The 17,394-nt window shown below is 46.7% G+C and overlaps 1 protein-coding gene across 3 annotated transcripts in view; it reads left to right on the forward strand.

Moving 5' to 3' along the window:
- The window catches only part of rps6ka5 (ribosomal protein S6 kinase, polypeptide 5), a 292,559-nt gene that overhangs the window by 261,537 nt on the left and 13,628 nt on the right, over positions 1-17,394 (forward strand). For all 3 annotated transcript variants that reach the window (XM_068038562.1, XM_068038563.1, XM_068038565.1), the window contains 3 exons: positions 10,302-10,493; positions 15,529-15,688; positions 16,936-17,099. In XM_068038562.1, the coding sequence (XP_067894663.1) occupies positions 10,302-10,493; positions 15,529-15,688; positions 16,936-17,099 (516 nt within the window). The remainder of the gene's footprint in view (positions 1-10,301; positions 10,494-15,528; positions 15,689-16,935; positions 17,100-17,394) is intronic.

The following is a 17,394-nucleotide window of genomic DNA, read 5'->3' on the forward strand; positions in this document are numbered from 1 at the left end:
ACAGAGCAGAAGTCAGCTCCAATAGCGCAAACCTTGCTCCTTGCTTGTTATATTGCTTCAGTGTGCCATTTCTGTTCAATAAATTAGCAATCTTTGTAGTCCCACAGTAAAGGCTATTCATTAATTTCAAGCTGTGCCAATACAGGGAAAATCTTGAGAAAATTAATCAATTGGCTGAAAAGCAGAATAAATGAGTTTTGTCCGGGTTAGTTACTGAGTGAGGTGCCTCAGAGCCTTTGTTGGGACAACTACTGATTCTAATTTACATCACTGACTTGGGCTGGAATTTCACGAGGAGGCAGTGGCCAGCCTCCACCGGCTCTGGAAGCCACGACTGTATTTTGCGTGGCTCAGGCAATTAATTGCCTACAGTCACAGCTTCCGCCCCTCTCAGGCAGGACGTCCCACCTCCAAGAACCTCTGGCCAATTAGAGGGCAGGCAGTTCTTCAGTCCCAGCAGCGTCACTGGGAACGGTGGCCAATGCTGGAACTGCACCCAGCAAGCAGTGCCACAATTGACGCTAGCCTCAAAACAGGTAAGTGGGGTCTGGGTTCACCGGGGTTGATGGAGAGGGCAGGGGTGGATATTCCAGCTAGGGGGGCTTTCTGTGGTGCACAGGGTGCCTGATCAGGAGGTCCCCCACCCCAACAGCCTGCATGGAGCCCGCCAGGAATTACTGGGTGTCCTCCTCAGGTGGCGAAGTGTTCATCCGTTGCTGATAAAATGCCAGTGGCGGCAGATAGGCACCCCTGCGATCCTACACGATTTCACGCCCCCTTCACCCCAACTGCCCATCCTACTCCTGAGGGGGTTGTTCTGGGAGTGCGTAAAATTCCGGCCTTGGATTCAGAAGCTAGTTAATCAGATTTGCAGGTGATAACGGACTACAGTGGGCAGTGAAACTGGATGAGGCAGCCCAGGAGTTCCAGATTGAGTTGATAAAATATGTTAGTGGGCAGAATTATGACAGATTAAATACAATGCAGACAAGTGTAAAGCACTGCAAATTGGAAGGAAAGATGGTTGAGATTTGTACTTCATGGAGGAGGTAGAATTTTTTTTTTCACAGCGGGTTGTTATGATCTGAAATGTACTGCCTGAAAGGATGTGCAAGCAGATTCAACAGCAACTTTCAAAAGGGAATTGGATAAATGCGTGAAAAGTATAAATTTGTAGGGCTATGAGGAAAGAGCAGGGAAGTGGGACTAGTCGGACAGCTCTTCGAAAGAGCTGACATAGGCATGATGGACCAAATATCTTCGATCTGCATTTTAAGATTGTATGTCTGTACTGTACTGGTGAAAAGACTGGCTGTCTTGTACTTCAAAATAATTCTTTTGTGTGAAACAATTTGAGATGTAATAATATAATTATTAGTAGGGGGATCGAGTTTCGGAGCCATGAGGTCATGCTGCAGCTGTACAAAACTCTGGTGAGGCCGCACCTGGAGAATTGCGTGCAGTTCTGGTCACCGCATTATAGGAAGGATGTGGAAGCTTTGGAAAGGGTGCAGAGGAGATTTACTAGGATGTTGCCTGGTATGGAGCGAAGGTCTTTTGAGGAAAGGCTGAGGGACTTGAGGTTGTTTTCGTTGGAGAGAAGGAGGAGGAGAGGTGACTTAATAGAGACATATAAGATAATCAGAGGGTTAGATAGGGTGGATAGTGAGAGTCTTTTTCCTCGGATGGTGATGGCAAACACGAGGGGACATAGCTTTAAGTTGAGGGGTGATAGATATAGGACAGATGTCAGAGGTAGTTTCTTTACTCAGAGAGTAGTAGGGGCGTGGAACGCCCTGCCTGCAACAGTAGTAGACTCGCCAACTTTAAGGGCATTTAAGTGGTCATTGGATAGACATATGGATGAAAATGGAATAGTGTAGGTCAGATGGTTTCACAGGTCGGCGCAACATCGGGGGCCGAAGGGCCTGTACTGCGCTGTAATGTTCTAATTCTAATAAGGTTCTGTATGAATGAAAGCACTTTTATATTTACCTTTCTATTTATCTTTGATCTAAGAAGTAGAACTCAGTAGATCTTTTAATAACTACTCCAATTTATAACTTTTCTTAGAAGACTCAATTTTGTTGAAATTAAATTAATTTCTTTTGAATGTTTTAATGTTCTTTCCTGTGTGTCACATGTACAATTTTCTTCAATTCAGACAGGTGTCCGAAGTAATACTAGATCATAGACGTCAAAAGATCACTGGTTTCATTCTGAGATAACTGGGAGGTGGTGTTGGCCTCAGTGCTTCTGGGCTAGGAATTCACCTGAGGTTTCCCATTCCTGCGCACTATCCAATGGTCCTTAATAACAATATGTGTGGACATTGGAGGAGAATGATATCAAAAGTGGTAGTGATGCTCTTCATGAACCTGCCAGCACTCACTATCTATGTTTACCTATGAAGATTAGGTCCTTGAGCAAGATACTGAAGGGCTGCTGGTGCCGGGGAAACTGTAGCCTAACACATCAGCACTGGTAGAAAAGGGTAATACTGGGAAAGTAAAAGGTAGTGTGGAACTAAAGGCAGAAAAACTGTTGGCCAACGCAGGTGAAATTGTTCGTTTTGTAAAATCCTTCCTCATTGAGATATTTTTCAGAAATTTAGGAAAATTTGTTTTTTGCTGAACACCAGCACCAATATAATAAAAGCAAAATACTGCAGATGCTGGAAATCTGAAATAAAAACGCCCCCACCTCAATGTATTTCGCGCTCGGCATGACATTGAGCTCTTCTTCCGTCGCCTCCGCCTCCCGAGCTCACTTCTTTGACCAGGAGTCCTCCCCCCGACCAGCGGACCCATTCACCTGCCTCCAGCATTCTCCCTCTACCTGGACCCCTCCCCCTGGCCTCTTACCCGTTCTTGATCTCTTCATTGAAAACTGTCGGCGGGACATTGGTCATCTGAATTTCTCTGCCCCCCTCACTCACTCGAACCTGTCCCCCTCTGAACTTGAGGCACTCCGTTCTCTCAGGTCTAACCCCAACATGGTCATCGAACCTGCAGACAAGGGTGGTGCTGTTGTTGTATGGCATACCGACCTCTACCTTGCAGAAGCTCAACGCCAACTCACAGACACTTCTTCCTACTTCCCTCTGGACCATGACCCCACCACCGAACATCAAGCCACCGTCCAAAGGACTGTCACTGACCTCATCTCCTCTGGAGATCTTTCCTCTACAGCTTCCAACCTCATAGTCCCGCAACCCCGGACAGCCCGCTTCTACCTCCATCCCAAAATCCACAAACGGGACTGTCCTGGCAGACCCATTGTGTCGGCCTGCTCCTGCCCCACTGAACTTATTTCTTCCTATCTTGACTCTATCTTTTCTCCGCTGGTCCAGTCTCTTCCCACCTACATCCGTGACTCTTCTGACGCCCTACGTCATTTTGACAATTTCCAGTTTCCTGGTCCCAACCGCCTCCTCTTCACTATGGACGTCCAATCGCTCTACACCTCCATCCCCCACCAGGATGGTTTGAGGGCTCTCCGCTTCTTCCTGGAACAGAGGCCCAACCAGTCCCCATCCACCAACACCCTCCTCTGCCTGGCTGAACTTGTTCTCACATTGAACAACTTCTCCTTCAACTCCACGCACTTCCTTCAAGTAAAAGGTGTCGCTTTGGGTACCCGCATGGGTCCTAGTTATGCCTGTCTTTTTGTGGGATATGTCGAGCATTCATTGTTCCAGTCCTACTCAGGCCCCCTCCCCCAACTCTTTTTCCGGTACATTGATGACTGTATCTGTGCCGTTTCCTGCTCCCGCCCCAAACTGGTAAACTTTATCAACTTTGCTTCCAATTTCCACCCTTCTCTCACCTTTACATGGTCCATCTCTGACACTTCCCTTCCCTTCCTCGACTTCTCTGTCTCCATCTCTGGGGATAGGTTGCCTACTAATATCCATTATAAGCCCACCGACTCCCACAGCTACCCCGACTACACTTCTTCACACCCTACCTCCTGTAAGGACTCCATTCCATTCTCCCAGTTTCTCTGTCTCCGACGCATCTGCTCTGATGATGCTACCTTCCATAACGGTGCTTCTGATATGACCTTTTTCCTCAACCGAGGATTCCCTCCCACTGTTGTTGACAGGGCCCTCAACCGTGTCTGGCCCATTTCCCGCACCTCTGCCCTCAACCCTTCCCCTCCCTCCCAGAACCGTGACAGGGTTCCCCTTGTGCTCACTTTCCACCCCATCAGCCTCCATATCCAAAGAACAGTACAGCACAGGAACAGGCCATTCGGCCCTCCAAGCCTGCGCCAATCTTGATGCCTGCCTAAACTAACACCTTCTGCACTTCCGGGGCCCATATCCCTCTATTCCCTTCCTATTCATGTATTTGTCAAGATGTCTCTTAAACGTCGCTATCGTATCTACTTCCACCACCTCCCCTGGCAGCAAGTTCCAGGCACTCACCACCCTCTGTGTAAAAACTTTGCCTCGCACATCCCCTCTAAACTTTTCCCCTTGCACCTTAAACCTATGTCCCCTAGTAACTGACTCTTCCACCCTGGGAAAAAGCTTCTGACTATCCACTCTGTCCATGCCGCTCATAACTTTGTAAACCTCTATCATGTCGCCCCTCCACCTCCGTCGTTCCAGTGAAAACAATCCGAGTTTTTCCAACCTCTCCTCATAGCTAATGCCCTCCAGACCAGATAACATCCTGGTAAACCTCCTCTGTACCCTCTCCAAAGCCTCCACGTCCTTCTGGTAGTGCGGCGACCAGAATTGCACGCAATATTCTAAGTGTGGCCTAACTAAGGTTCTGTACAGCTGCAACATGACTTGCCAATTTTTATACTCTATGCCCCGACCGATGAAGGCAGGCATGCCGTATACCTTCTTGACTATCTTATCCACCTGCGTTGCCACTTTCAGTGACCTGTGGACCTGTACGCCCAGATCTCTCTGCCTGTCAATACTCCTAAGGGTTCTGCCATTTACTGTATACCTCCCACCTGCATTAGACCTTCCAAAATGCATTACCTCACATTTGTCCAGATTAAACTCCATCAGCCATTTCTCCGCCCAAGTCTCCGACCGATCTATATCCTGCTGTATCCTCTGACGATCCTCATCATTATCCGCAACTCCACCAACCTTTGTGTCGTCCGCAAACTTACTAATCAGACCAGCTACATTTTCCTCCAAGTCATTGATATAGACTGCAAATAGCAAAGGTCCCAGCACTGATCCCTGCGGAACACTACTAGTCACATCCCTCCATTCAGAAAAACACCCATCCACTGTTACCGTCTGTCTTCTGTGACAGAGCCAGTTCTGTATCCATCTTGCCAGCTCACCTCTGATCCCGTGTGACTTCACCTTTTGCACCAGTCTGCCATGCGGGACCTTGTCAAAGGCTTTACTAAAGTCCATATAGACAACATCCACCGCCCTTCCCTCATCAATCATCTTCGTCACTTCCTCAAAAAACTCAATCAAATTAGTAAGACACGACCTCCCCTTCACAAAACCATGCCGTCTCTCGCTAATAAGTTTGTTTGTTTCCAAATGGGAGTAAATCCTGTCCCGAAGAATCCTCTCTAATAGTTTCCCTACCACTGACGTAAGGCTCACCGGCCTATAATTTCCTGGATTATCCTTACCACCCTTCTTAAACAAAGAAACAACATTGGCTATTCTCCAGTCCTCTGGGACCTCACCTGTAGCCAATGAGGATGCAAAGATTTCTGTCAAGGCCCCAGCAATTTCTTCCCTTGCCTCCCTCAGTATTCTAGGGTAGATCCCATCAGGCCCTGGGGACTTATCTACCTTAATGCTTTGCAAGACACCCAACACCACCTCATTTTTGATAATGAAATGACTGAGACTATCTGCACTCCCTTCCCTAGGCTCATCATCCACCAAGTCCTTCTCCTTGGTGAATACGGATGCAAAGTACTCATTTAGCACCTCACCCATTTCCTCTGGCTCCACGCATAGATTCCCATCTCTGTCCTTGAGTGGGCCAACCCTTTCCCTGGTTACCCTCTTGCTCTTTATATATGTATAAAAAGCCTTGGGATTTTCCTTAATCCTGTTTGCCAATGACTTTTCATGACCCCTTTTAGCCCTCCTGATTCTTTGCTTAAGTTCCTTCCTACTGTCTTTATATTCCTCAAGTGCTTCATCTGTTCCTAGCCTTCCAGCCTTTACAAATGCTTCCTTTTTCTTTTTGACTAGGCTCACAATATCCCGTGTTATCCAAGCTTCCCGAAACTTGCCAAACTTGTCTTTCTTCCTCACAGGAACATGCTGGTCCTGGATTCTAATCAGCTGACGTTTGAAAGACTCCCACATGTCAGATGTTGATTTACCCCCAAACAGCCGCCCCCAATCTAAATTCTTCAGTTCCTGCCTAATATTGTTATAATTAGCCTTCCCCCAATTTAGCACCTTCACCCGAGGACTACTCTTATTCTTATCCACAAGTACCTTAAAACTTATGGAATTATGGTCACTGCTCCCGAAATGCTCCCCCACTGAAACTTCGACCACCTGGCCGGGCTCATTCCTCAATACCAGGTCCAGAATGGCCCCATCCCTAGTTGGACTATCTACATACTGTTTCAAGAAGCCCTCCTGGATGCTCCTCACAAATTCTGCCCCATCCAAGCCCCTAGCACTAAATGAGTCCCAGTCAATATTGGGGAAGTTAAAATCACCCAGCACTACAACCCTGTTACCTTTACATCTTTCCAAAATCTGTCTACATATCTGCTCTCTACCTCCCGCTGGCTGTTGGGAGGCCTGTAGTAAACCCCCAACATCGTGACTGCACCTTTCCTATTCCTGAGCTCCACCCATATTGCCTCGCTGCATCACCTCTCTGAGGTGTCCTCCCGCAGTACAGCTGTGATATTCTCCTTAACCTGTAATGCAACTCCCCCACCCCTTTTACATCCCCCTCTATCCCGCCTGAAGCTTCTAAAGCCTGGAACATTTAGCTGCCAATCCTGCCCTTCCCTCAACCAAGTCTCTGTTAGAGCAACAACATCATATTTCCAAGTACTAATCCAAGCTCTAAGTTCATCTGCCTTACCTGTTATACTTCTCGCATTTAAACAAACGCACTTCAGACCACCAGTCCCGCTGTGCTCAGCAACATCTCCCTGCCTGCTCTTCCTCTTAGTCCTACTGGCCTTATTTACTATGTCGTCCTCATTTACTTCACTAGCTGTCCTACTGCTCTGGTTCCCAACCCCCTGCCACACTAGTTTAAACCCTCCCGTGTGACGCTAGCAAACCTTGCAGCCAGGATATTAGTGCCCTTCCAGGTTAGATACAACCCGTCCTTCTTGTACAGGTCCCATCTGTCCCTGAAGAGAGCCCAATGGTCCAGATATCTGAAACCCTCCCTTCTACACCAGCTGCTCAGCCACGTGTTTAGCTGCACTATCTTCCTATTTCTAGCCTCACTGGCACGTGGCACAGGGAGTAATCCAAAGATTACAACCCTCGAGGTCCTGTTTTTTAACTTACTGCCTAACTCCCTAAACTCCCCCTGCAGGACCTCATCACTCTTCCTGCCTATGTCGTTGGTACCGATGTGTACCACAACCTCTGGCTGTTCACCCTCCCCCTTCAGAATGCCCTCTGTCAGTTCAGAGATTATCCTCCACCATTTCCGCCACCTCCAGCGTGATGCCACTACCAAACGCATCTTCCCCTCCCTTCCCCTGACAGCATTCCGAAGGGATCGTTCCCTCCGCGACACCCTGGTCCACTCCTCCATTACACCCACCACCTCGTTCCCGTCCCATGGCGCCTTCCCCTGCAATCGCAGGAGGTGTAATACCTGCCCATTTACCTGCTCTCTCTTCACTATCACAGGCCCCAAACACTCCTTTCAGGTGAAGCAGCGATTTACTTGTACTGCTTTCAATGTAGTATACTGTATTCGCTGCGCACTGTGTTGTCTCCTCTACATTGGGGAGACCAAACGCAGACTGGGTGACCGCTTTGCGGAACACCTCCGCTCAGTCCGCAAGCAGGACCCTGAGCTTCCGGTTGCTTGCCATTTCAACACTCCCCCCTGCTCTCATGCTCACACCTCTGTCCTGGGATTGCAACAGTGTTCCAGTGAACATCAACGCAAGCTCGAGGAACAGCATCTCATCTACCAATTAGGCACACTACAGCCTGCCGGACTGAACATTGAGTTCAATAATTTCAGAGCATGACAGCCCCCCATTTTACTTTCATTTTTAGTTATTTTTTCTTTTTTTTTTTCTTTTTTACATTTTTTACCATCTTTTTTTTTCATTTATTTCATTTCATCTTAGTTTGTTCAATTTGCTTACCCACTGTTTTTTTTTCATGTTTGCACTTGCTGCTGTTCAATATTCAGTCCGTTAACACCTTATCTGTACTAATGCTTTGTCTTTCAACACACCATTAACATATTGTTTACCTTTGCTCCATGACCTTTTGGTCAGCTATGTGGCCTTGTCCAATCTGCACCTTCTCCTTTGTTATTTCTTGCCCCACCCCCACCTCACTTGTGACATTTCTAATATTTGTCAGTTCTGAAGAAGGGTCACTGACCCGAAACGTTAACTTTGCTTCTCTTTCCACAGATGCTGCCAGACCTGCTGAGTGGTACCAGCACCAATATTCTGTTTTCACTATGTTAAACTCTCGGACTATAAACATTTCTGTTCAGTAGCTTTTTGCATATGAGCTGTTTTGCAGGCTACCTCACCTGGACTATAGTCATATCAGTCCTAAATTTAACAAGTGCCTCTCTGTCTCTCTTTCTCTCACTAACTCTCACTCTCTTGCATTCTCTCCCTCACATTCATTCTACTCTCGCTCTTGCTTACTCTCTCACTCACTCTTGCATGCCTGTGCACATGCGCTCTCTCTCTCTTTCACACACACACACGCAATAATTCATAATTTAATGGGACAAGAGATTTTCAGGCAGTCCATTTACTTTAGTCCCCAGTTTCAAATTGTTGTACTGGCCTTAGCTCTGTACACTGTTACCCAGTGTTGGCCCACTGCTGCTGTAGCCCATGTTTTGTTAGTGGGCTATTGTTCGTATGTAAGCACTGCTCAGTTTTTAATTTGGAGGAAATCCACTGAGAGAAACTCAGTTGAATCACTTTCAGTTTATCTTATATTCCCTGCACGCAGCTGGAGCATGGTCATCAGGGCTTCAGTTCTGCCAGGTAAAGGCAATGTTAGAAGTAAAATACCTCTGACTCATATTTTACTGCTTAACAACATGTCTTGATATTGTTGTGGCAGTAGTATGCACTTTTTTCTGCTGTTAAACACTGGTGTTATATTTAGATGAACTCCTTAGTACTCTCTTGAGCAGGATTGAGAGGAGCCTTTCCAATTTTTATCCTTTCAAATGACCAAGTGAAATCGGCAAATTCTCTAGAAGCGCTAGTTAATATTCCTCTATATTGAACGGGTTCAGTTATATATCTTGTGCATTTTTGCCACTGTGTCAATACCTATACTGCATGACTTTTCAGAGCCTTGCAAAGATCTTCACCACATACAAGAGAATTACAATGTGGCTACACTATGGCTCAGTGACAACCCCCTAGCATCGATAAAACAGAATATCAACATGAATTGAACTGGGAACTGACAAAGTTATTAATAATCCAGGAAATCACTCAGTATCAAAAAGTGAAAATAGATTAACTTTTCAAGTGTGGCCCCATCATCAGTTAGAGGGAGGTGGGGTGAGGGGAGAGCAAGTGGAGATGATCCCTGCTACATTGAGTAGTGGCTCAGCTGAAAATTGTGAGTGGTGCTCACAAGCAAGCTTCCCAGTAGATTTTGTGTGTAGGTGTGTGGTCTGCTGTAAATGCATAGCTGAAGCTCCTATGTGAGACATGCTGTATGTTGTCACATGGCATGTCTCCATGCTTCAAGAGGGATGGTGCTAAATAATTGGCAATATTAAGCTGCATTTGCTGTTTGCTTCAGTAAATTAAAATGATCATGTTCGTGTTGAGTGTAAATGGGGTATGAATCACATCACTTCAACTTAATCCGATTTACCCATTTACATTTCGTTCTCTAAGGTGAACAGATGCTTGTAATTTGATTTTACATCAAAAAACACTGATGTAATTGGTATTTTTAGTTTGCTGTGTCAGTTTTCAAGAAGACAAAAAATGATCCTCATTTGCAGGTAATAATCTAATGAAAGAATGCTACATTTTACAGGAACATGCTATAAAAAGGGTGATGAAATTTATTAATAGTCCTTTTTCCATTTTTTTCTCCCACCCCAACTCTTGTTCTGTAGAACTTGTTGTATGCTGATGATAGTGACAGCACAGAAATTAAAGTCATAGATTTTGGGTTTGCACGATTGAAACCTCCCGATAATCAGCCATTGAAGACTCCGTGCTTCACGCTACATTACGCAGCGCCAGAGCTACTGAAGGACGATGGTTATGACGAATCCTGCGATCTGTGGAGTTTAGGTGTCATCCTGGTAAGTTAGGGGAGAGGTAGACTGCAAGGCTAAGGGAGTAAACCCTAACAGATAATCCGGAGCGGAACCCCGTAGGCGGTCATGTGTCACCTTTGGCATGTTTCCGGCAGTTCCTGCAGCCATACTGGTGCCAAACGTCGTGCCCTGCACTCCTTTGGACCCCACCAGAAAGGCAGAGAGGGGGGTTTTGACGACTGGGCAACTCTCAACCTCCATAAATTTGCCCAGGCATGCGCCATGGAGAGGTCACTTCATAGTTGCCTCATAGCGACTGAAACAACACGGAAGGCAGCAGTTACGGGTTATAAGTCCAGATAAATTGGCGTAGAAACTGGGCGCCACAGGTTGCCTTTGCTGGTGGGAGAGGTCATTGCACCTCACTGGACAGCTACCGCCCGCCTCAAACCGGGCAGTCCCCGATCAATAAGGTTCTGTCCCGCCACAGTCTACCTGCTTCAATGGGTGCTTGGAGCTCAGGGTCATTGCCCGAAAGGTGGACTGATACACCGCACCAAACAACACGAAAAAAGGAAAGAAGGTACCAGCCCTTCGCTTTGCAAGCTGGAACGTCAGAACTATGTGTCCTGGCCTGTCGGAAGACCTTACACAAATCAACGATTCTCGGAAGACCGCCATCATTAACAACGAGCTCAGTAGACTCAATGTAGACATTGCAGCACTTCAGGAGACTCGCCTCCCCGCGAGTGGATCTCTAGCAGAGCAAGACTACACCTTCTTCTGGCAGGTTAGGGATCCTGAAGAACCAAGACAGCATGGAGTGGGCTTCGCCATCAGAAACTCCTTGCTCAGCATGATAGAGCCTCCCTCAAATGGCTCAGAACGCATACTGTCCATCCGACTGCTCACCACCTCTGGTCCAGTACACCTACTCAGCATCTATGCTCCAACACTCTGCTCCCCACCTGAAGCTAAAGATCAGTTCTACGAGGAACTCCATAACATCATTAGCAGCATCCCCAACACCGAACACCTATTCCTGTTGGGGGACTTTAATGCCAGGGTTGGGGCCGACCATGACTCATGGCCCTCCTGCCTTGGGCGCTATGGCGTTGGAAGGATGAATGAGAACGGGCAGAGACTGCTTGAGTTGTGTACCTATCATAACCTCTGCATCACCAACTCGTTCTTTCACACTAAACCCTGTCATCAGGTTTCATGGAGGCACCCAAGATCGCGTCGTTGGCACCAGCTTGACCTCATTGTCACAAGGCGAGCCGCCTTAAACAGTGTTCAAATCACACGCAGCTTCCACAGTGCGGACTGTGACACCGACCACTCCCTGGTGTGCAGCAAGGTTAGACTCAGACCAAAGAAGTTGCATCATTCCAAGCAGAAGGGCCACCCGCGCATCAACACGAGCAGAATTTCTCACCCACAGCTGTTAAAAAAATTTCTAAATTCACTTGTAACAGCCCTTCAAAACACTCCCACAGGGGATGCTGAGACCAAGTGGGCCCACATCAGAGACGCCATCTATGAGTCAGCTTTCACCACCTACGGCAAAAGTGCGAAGAGAAATGCAGACTGGTTTCAAACTCATAATGAAGAGCTGGAACCTGTCATAGCCGCTAAGCGCATTGCACTGTTGAACTACAAGAAAGCCCCCAGCGATTTAACATCCGCAGCACTTAAAGCAGCCAGAAGTACTGCACAAAGAACAGCCAGGCGCTGCGCAAACGACTACTGGCAACACCTATGCAGTCATATTCAGCTGGCCTCAGACACCGGAAACATCAGAGGAATGTATGATGGCATGAAGAGAGCTCTTGGGCCAACCATCAAGAAGATCCCCCCCCGCTCAAATCTAAATCAGGGGACGTAATCACTGACCAACACAAACAAATGGACCGCTGGGTTGAGCACTACCTGGAACTGTACTCCAGGGAGAATGCTGTCACTGAGACTGCCCTCAATGCAGCCCAGCCTCTACCAGTCATGGTTGAGCTGGACATACAGCCAACCAAATCGGAACTCGGTGATGCCATTGATTCTCTAGCCAGCGGAAAAGCCCCTGGGAAGGACAGCATTACCCCTGAAATAATCAAGAGTGCCAAGCCTGCTATACTCTCAGCACTACATGAACTGCTATGCCTGTGCTGGGACGAGGGAGCAGTACCCCAGGACATGCGCGATGCCAATATCATCACCCTCTATAAAAACAAAGGTGACCGCGGTTACTGCAACAACTACCATGGAATCTCCCTGCTCAGCATAGTGGGGAAAGTCTTTGCTCGAGTCGCTCTGAACAGGCTCCAGAAGCTGGCCGAGCGCGTCTACCCTGAGGCACAGAGTGGCTTTCATGCAGAGAGATCGACCGTTGACATGCTGTTCTCCCTTCGTCAGATACAGGAGAAATGCCGTGAACAACAGATGCCCCTCTACATTGCTTTCATTGATCTCACCAAAGCCTTTGACCTCGTCAGCAGACGTGGTCTCTTCAGACTACTAGAAAAGATTGGATGCCCACCAAAGCTACTAAGTATCATCACCTCATTCCATGACAATATGAAAGGCACAATTCAACATGGTGGCTCCTCACCAGAGCCCTTTCCTATCCTGAGTGGCGTGAAACAGGGCTGTGTTCTCGCACCCACACTTTTTGGGATTTTCTTCTCCCTGCTGCTTTCACATGCGTTCAAGTCCCCTGAAGAAGGAATTTTCCTCCACACAAGATCAGGGGGCAGGTTGTTCAACCTTGCCCGTCAAAGAGCGAAATCCAAAGTACGGAAAGTCCTCATCAGGGAACTCCTCTTTGCTGACGAAGCTGCTTTAACATCTCACACTGAAGAGTGCCTGCAGAGTCTCATCGACAGGTTTGCGGCTGCCTGCAATGAATTTGGCCTAACCATCAGCCTCAAGAAAACGAACATCTTGGGGCAGAACGTCAGAAATGCTCCATCCATCAATATTGGCAACCATGCTCTGGAAGTGGTTCAAGAGTTCACCTACCTAGGCTCAACTATCACCAGTAACCTGTCTCTAGATGCAGAAATCAACAAGCGCATGGGAAAGGCTTCCACTGCTATGTCCAGACTGGCCAAGAGAGTGTGGGAAAATGGCGCACTGACACGGAACACAAAAGTCCGAGTGTATCAGGCCTGTGTCCTCAGTACCTTGCTCTATGGCAGCGAGGCCTGGACAACGTATGTCAGCCAAGAGCGACGTCTCAATTCATTCCATCTTCGCTGCCTCCGGAGAATACTTGGCATCAGGTGGCAGGACCATATCTCCAACACAGAGGTCCTCGAGGCGGCCAACATCCCCAGCTTGTGTACACGACTGAGTCAGCGGCGCTTGAGATGGCTTGGCCATGTGAGCCGCATGGAAGGTGGCAGGATCCCCAAAGGCACATTGTACAGCGAGCTCGCCACTGGTATCAGACCCACCGGCCGTCCATGTCTCCACTTTAAAGACGTCTGCAAACGCGACATGAAATCCTGTGACATTGATCACAAGTCGTGGGAGTGAGTTGCCAGCGTTCGCCAGAGCTGGCGGGCAGCCATAAAGACGGGGCTAAAATGTGGCGAGTCGAAGAGACTTAGTCGTTGGCAGGAAAAAAGACAGAGGCGCAAGGGGAGAGCCAACTGTGCAACAGCCCCGACAAACAAATTTCTCTGCAGCACCTGTGGAAGAGCCGGTCACTCTAGAATTGGCCTTTATAGCCACTCCAGGCGCTGCTTCACAAACCACTGACCACCTCCAGGCGCGTATCCATTGTCTCTCGAGATAAGGAGGCCAAAGAAGAGGTCGGTATCTCAGGAAAGCCTCGTGTGGGTTGTTCATTCATTTTGATTTTTTACAAAAAACATTCATGATCAGAAACATCAAACCATGAGAGCTTGCAACACAGAATGAGGCCATTCAGCCTATCGCACCTGTACTGGCTCTCTGATTGAGTTATCCACATTCACTTTCCCCTGCGCTTTCCTTTTAATATCTATTATGGATTTTGCATCTACCACTCCATGTTCCAGCAATCCTCTCTGTAAAAAAAAAATCTCCAAACACTATTTTTGTAATAACCTTAAATTTATGCCCTCTAGTTCCCAGCTCACAAACCTGCAGGAATAGTTTTTCCCTATTAAAATTCCTCAAAATATTGTGTCATTTATTGAAAGTTGGTTTACCAAGTGGCTTAAAAAAATAGATCCTGAAATTCCTGAGGCTGGAGAAGGCAGGGTGGGGAATTGGGATGGAACCCAAATACACCAGAGTTCCAACCCCTTCTCAGCCCCATCACAAATTATTTGAGTTGGGTCCATAATACACCTATAAAATTGCCAGATCAGGTTCAGCCATGCCGTCAATCACAGAGCTGTGCTGAAATTGGAATGAGGGAACACAAAGGAGCTTTTCAATCCCTCATCCACCCCACCACCCCCAAAAAAACAAACACTATGATGCAGTAAAATTCCTCCCTCAACCCTTCTCCCTTCCCAAAACCTGACCAGGTGAGCACCCCAATTATACTAGAAATGGAATAGGTGCCAGCTCATGACATTTAAATTACCTTGACCCTGGGACTTTCAAAAGGGTGAGGGATGTCAGCAAGGGGTTGGTGGAAGTTCTACTCTGTACTAGATGATCTCTTTCTCATTTCCCACCCCCCATATCTGCAGGGGTTTTGTGGCCTTAATCTCTAGATTTTATAGTTTGGTGGGGGGATGAGGAGCACCTCCATTCCACAAAGCAGATGTTGGGATCCTTGGATGATCTCATTTATGGGACAGCCCACTGTTTAAAGGCAAAACAGGCAGAAAAGTGGAGTTAAGGCCACAATCAAATCAGCTATAATCTTATTGAATGGCAGAGCAGGCTTGAGGGGCAGAATGGGGAACTCCTGCTCCTATTTCTTATCTTATGCTACTCGCTTTACGTTTTTTTTTAAAAAATGGTGTTTTGCAGAAAATATTGTCATGGACCCAAATACATATCTTGTGGCTAAGGCAATATTTTCTCTTTCAGCATTTAAACTCGGTATGTTTTCATTTCTGACCGTTGTTCCCTCCGGCAGTATACCATGTTATCAGGGAAAGTTCCATTCCAGTGTGAGGAAAAGACATTGACATCCACCAGTGCTGAAGAAATCATGATGAAAATCAAACAGGGAGACTTCTCTTTCGAAGGGGAAGCCTGGAGAAACGTCTCACAAGAGGCCAAGGAATTGATACAAGGTAACAGCAGGCAGTGACTGACTTTTCCCTTCCCAACCCAGGGCCACATTGCTCCATCCCCATCACTGCTTTAACCCCTGTTGAAGTTAAATTCTGACCTTTCAGTTTAATATAAAAATGGCAATGGTAAAGTGAACAGCTCCTGAAATTCCAGCTTATTGATTCATTTTATAAAATGTCACTGTGGCGAAATGCGCAGTGAGAAAAACAAAATGTGGTAATTACGTTGAAGACCAGAACAGCTGGTCCTAGTCGACCTGAGATTGACTACCTCCTGCTCTTCAATGCTTTGTTTCTTCAACTGCACCAGCAGATGCCAGTGAAAATTCCGAGGGTAGACCCTAGGTTCTAATAGTCACAGCGCCATTACAGTGAATGGAGCTTCTCTGGGTGCCTCTTCCTGGATAAACCACCCCCCCGAGCTGTAAAGGAGAGCTCATCGGGCTCTCGTTGAAACATACCTTAGCGTGTGGCAACTCTTTCTGGGGAATTTAGTGAGGGGAGAGGAAGAGAAAATTGTTTAAAGGTTTTTTTTAAAAGCCAAATTCTGTACCTGACCTATTTGATTGGCCAAACTTAAGTTAATATAAGTATTTGCAAATTTGGGCTTCTTTCTTGTATTCTTATAAAGCGCTCTAGTTTAAGAAATCACTTGCATTGTTTGTGGCCAAACTGAATCTTTTATTATTTGTTTAAATCTTCCAAGGTTGTGAATAACCAGTATCTGAAGAGAGAAAAGGCACAAGGGCCTCTACTGCAAACACTAAACCTACTGTATAATAAAAACAAGAAATGCTTGAACCACTCAGCAGGTTTGGCAGCATCTGTGGAAAGAGAAGCAGAGTTAACGTTTCAGGTCAGTGACCCTTCTTCGGAACTGTCACTGACCCAAAACGTTAACTCTGCTTCTCTTTCTACAAATGCTGCCAGACCTGCTGAGTGGTTCCAGCATTTCTTGTTTTTATTTCAGATTTCCAGCATCAGCAGTATTTTGCTTTTACTAAACCTACCGTTCCTCTTTTTAGATGCTGAGTGGAACCCTGATGTGTCTTGTTAGTATTTTGAGTTTATTTCAGATTTGCAGCAGTCACACTTTTCTCTCTTTATCTCTTGCAAGAAACTTGCATCTGGGGAGGATTATCCAAGCAGTATCATTCCAGCTGAAGGGAGGGGAGAAGACCTGTGAAGCTAGAAGGTAAAATATTTGCAGCAATTTGCTTGTGATAATTTGCATTTTACACTTGCAGGACTCCTAACCGTTGACCCAAACAAAAGGATTAAAATGTCAAGCCTACGTTTCAATGAATGGCTGCAAGACAGCAGTCAGTTATCATCCAATCCGCTTATGACTCCAGACATTCTTGGTTCCTCGGGTGTTTCTGTCCACACGTATGTCAAGGCAACTTTTCACGTAAGGAAACTTTCTGTTTTCCCTTTAATTATGATTGCTCTTTATCTATGGTACCTGCATTTACATGCTGCCTTTAACAAAAGTTAGTCTACCAAAATGCTTCACAAAGGAAAAAAAGGCTGATATTAATAGTAGGTTATAAGAGTTGACTGAGCCTGCTTGGCGGTGCTGTCGGCACCAGTCTGAAGAGATTTAAACAGGGAACCTATGCTTGCTGATCTACGTTGGCTGCTGATCCAGCAATGTATCAATTTAAAATTCTCATCCTTATGTTCATATCCCTCAGTGCCCTTGC

The sequence above is a fragment of the Heterodontus francisci genome, chromosome 9 (assembly GCF_036365525.1).
Source record: "Heterodontus francisci isolate sHetFra1 chromosome 9, sHetFra1.hap1, whole genome shotgun sequence".
Classification (NCBI taxonomy): Eukaryota; Metazoa; Chordata; class Chondrichthyes; order Heterodontiformes; family Heterodontidae; genus Heterodontus; species Heterodontus francisci.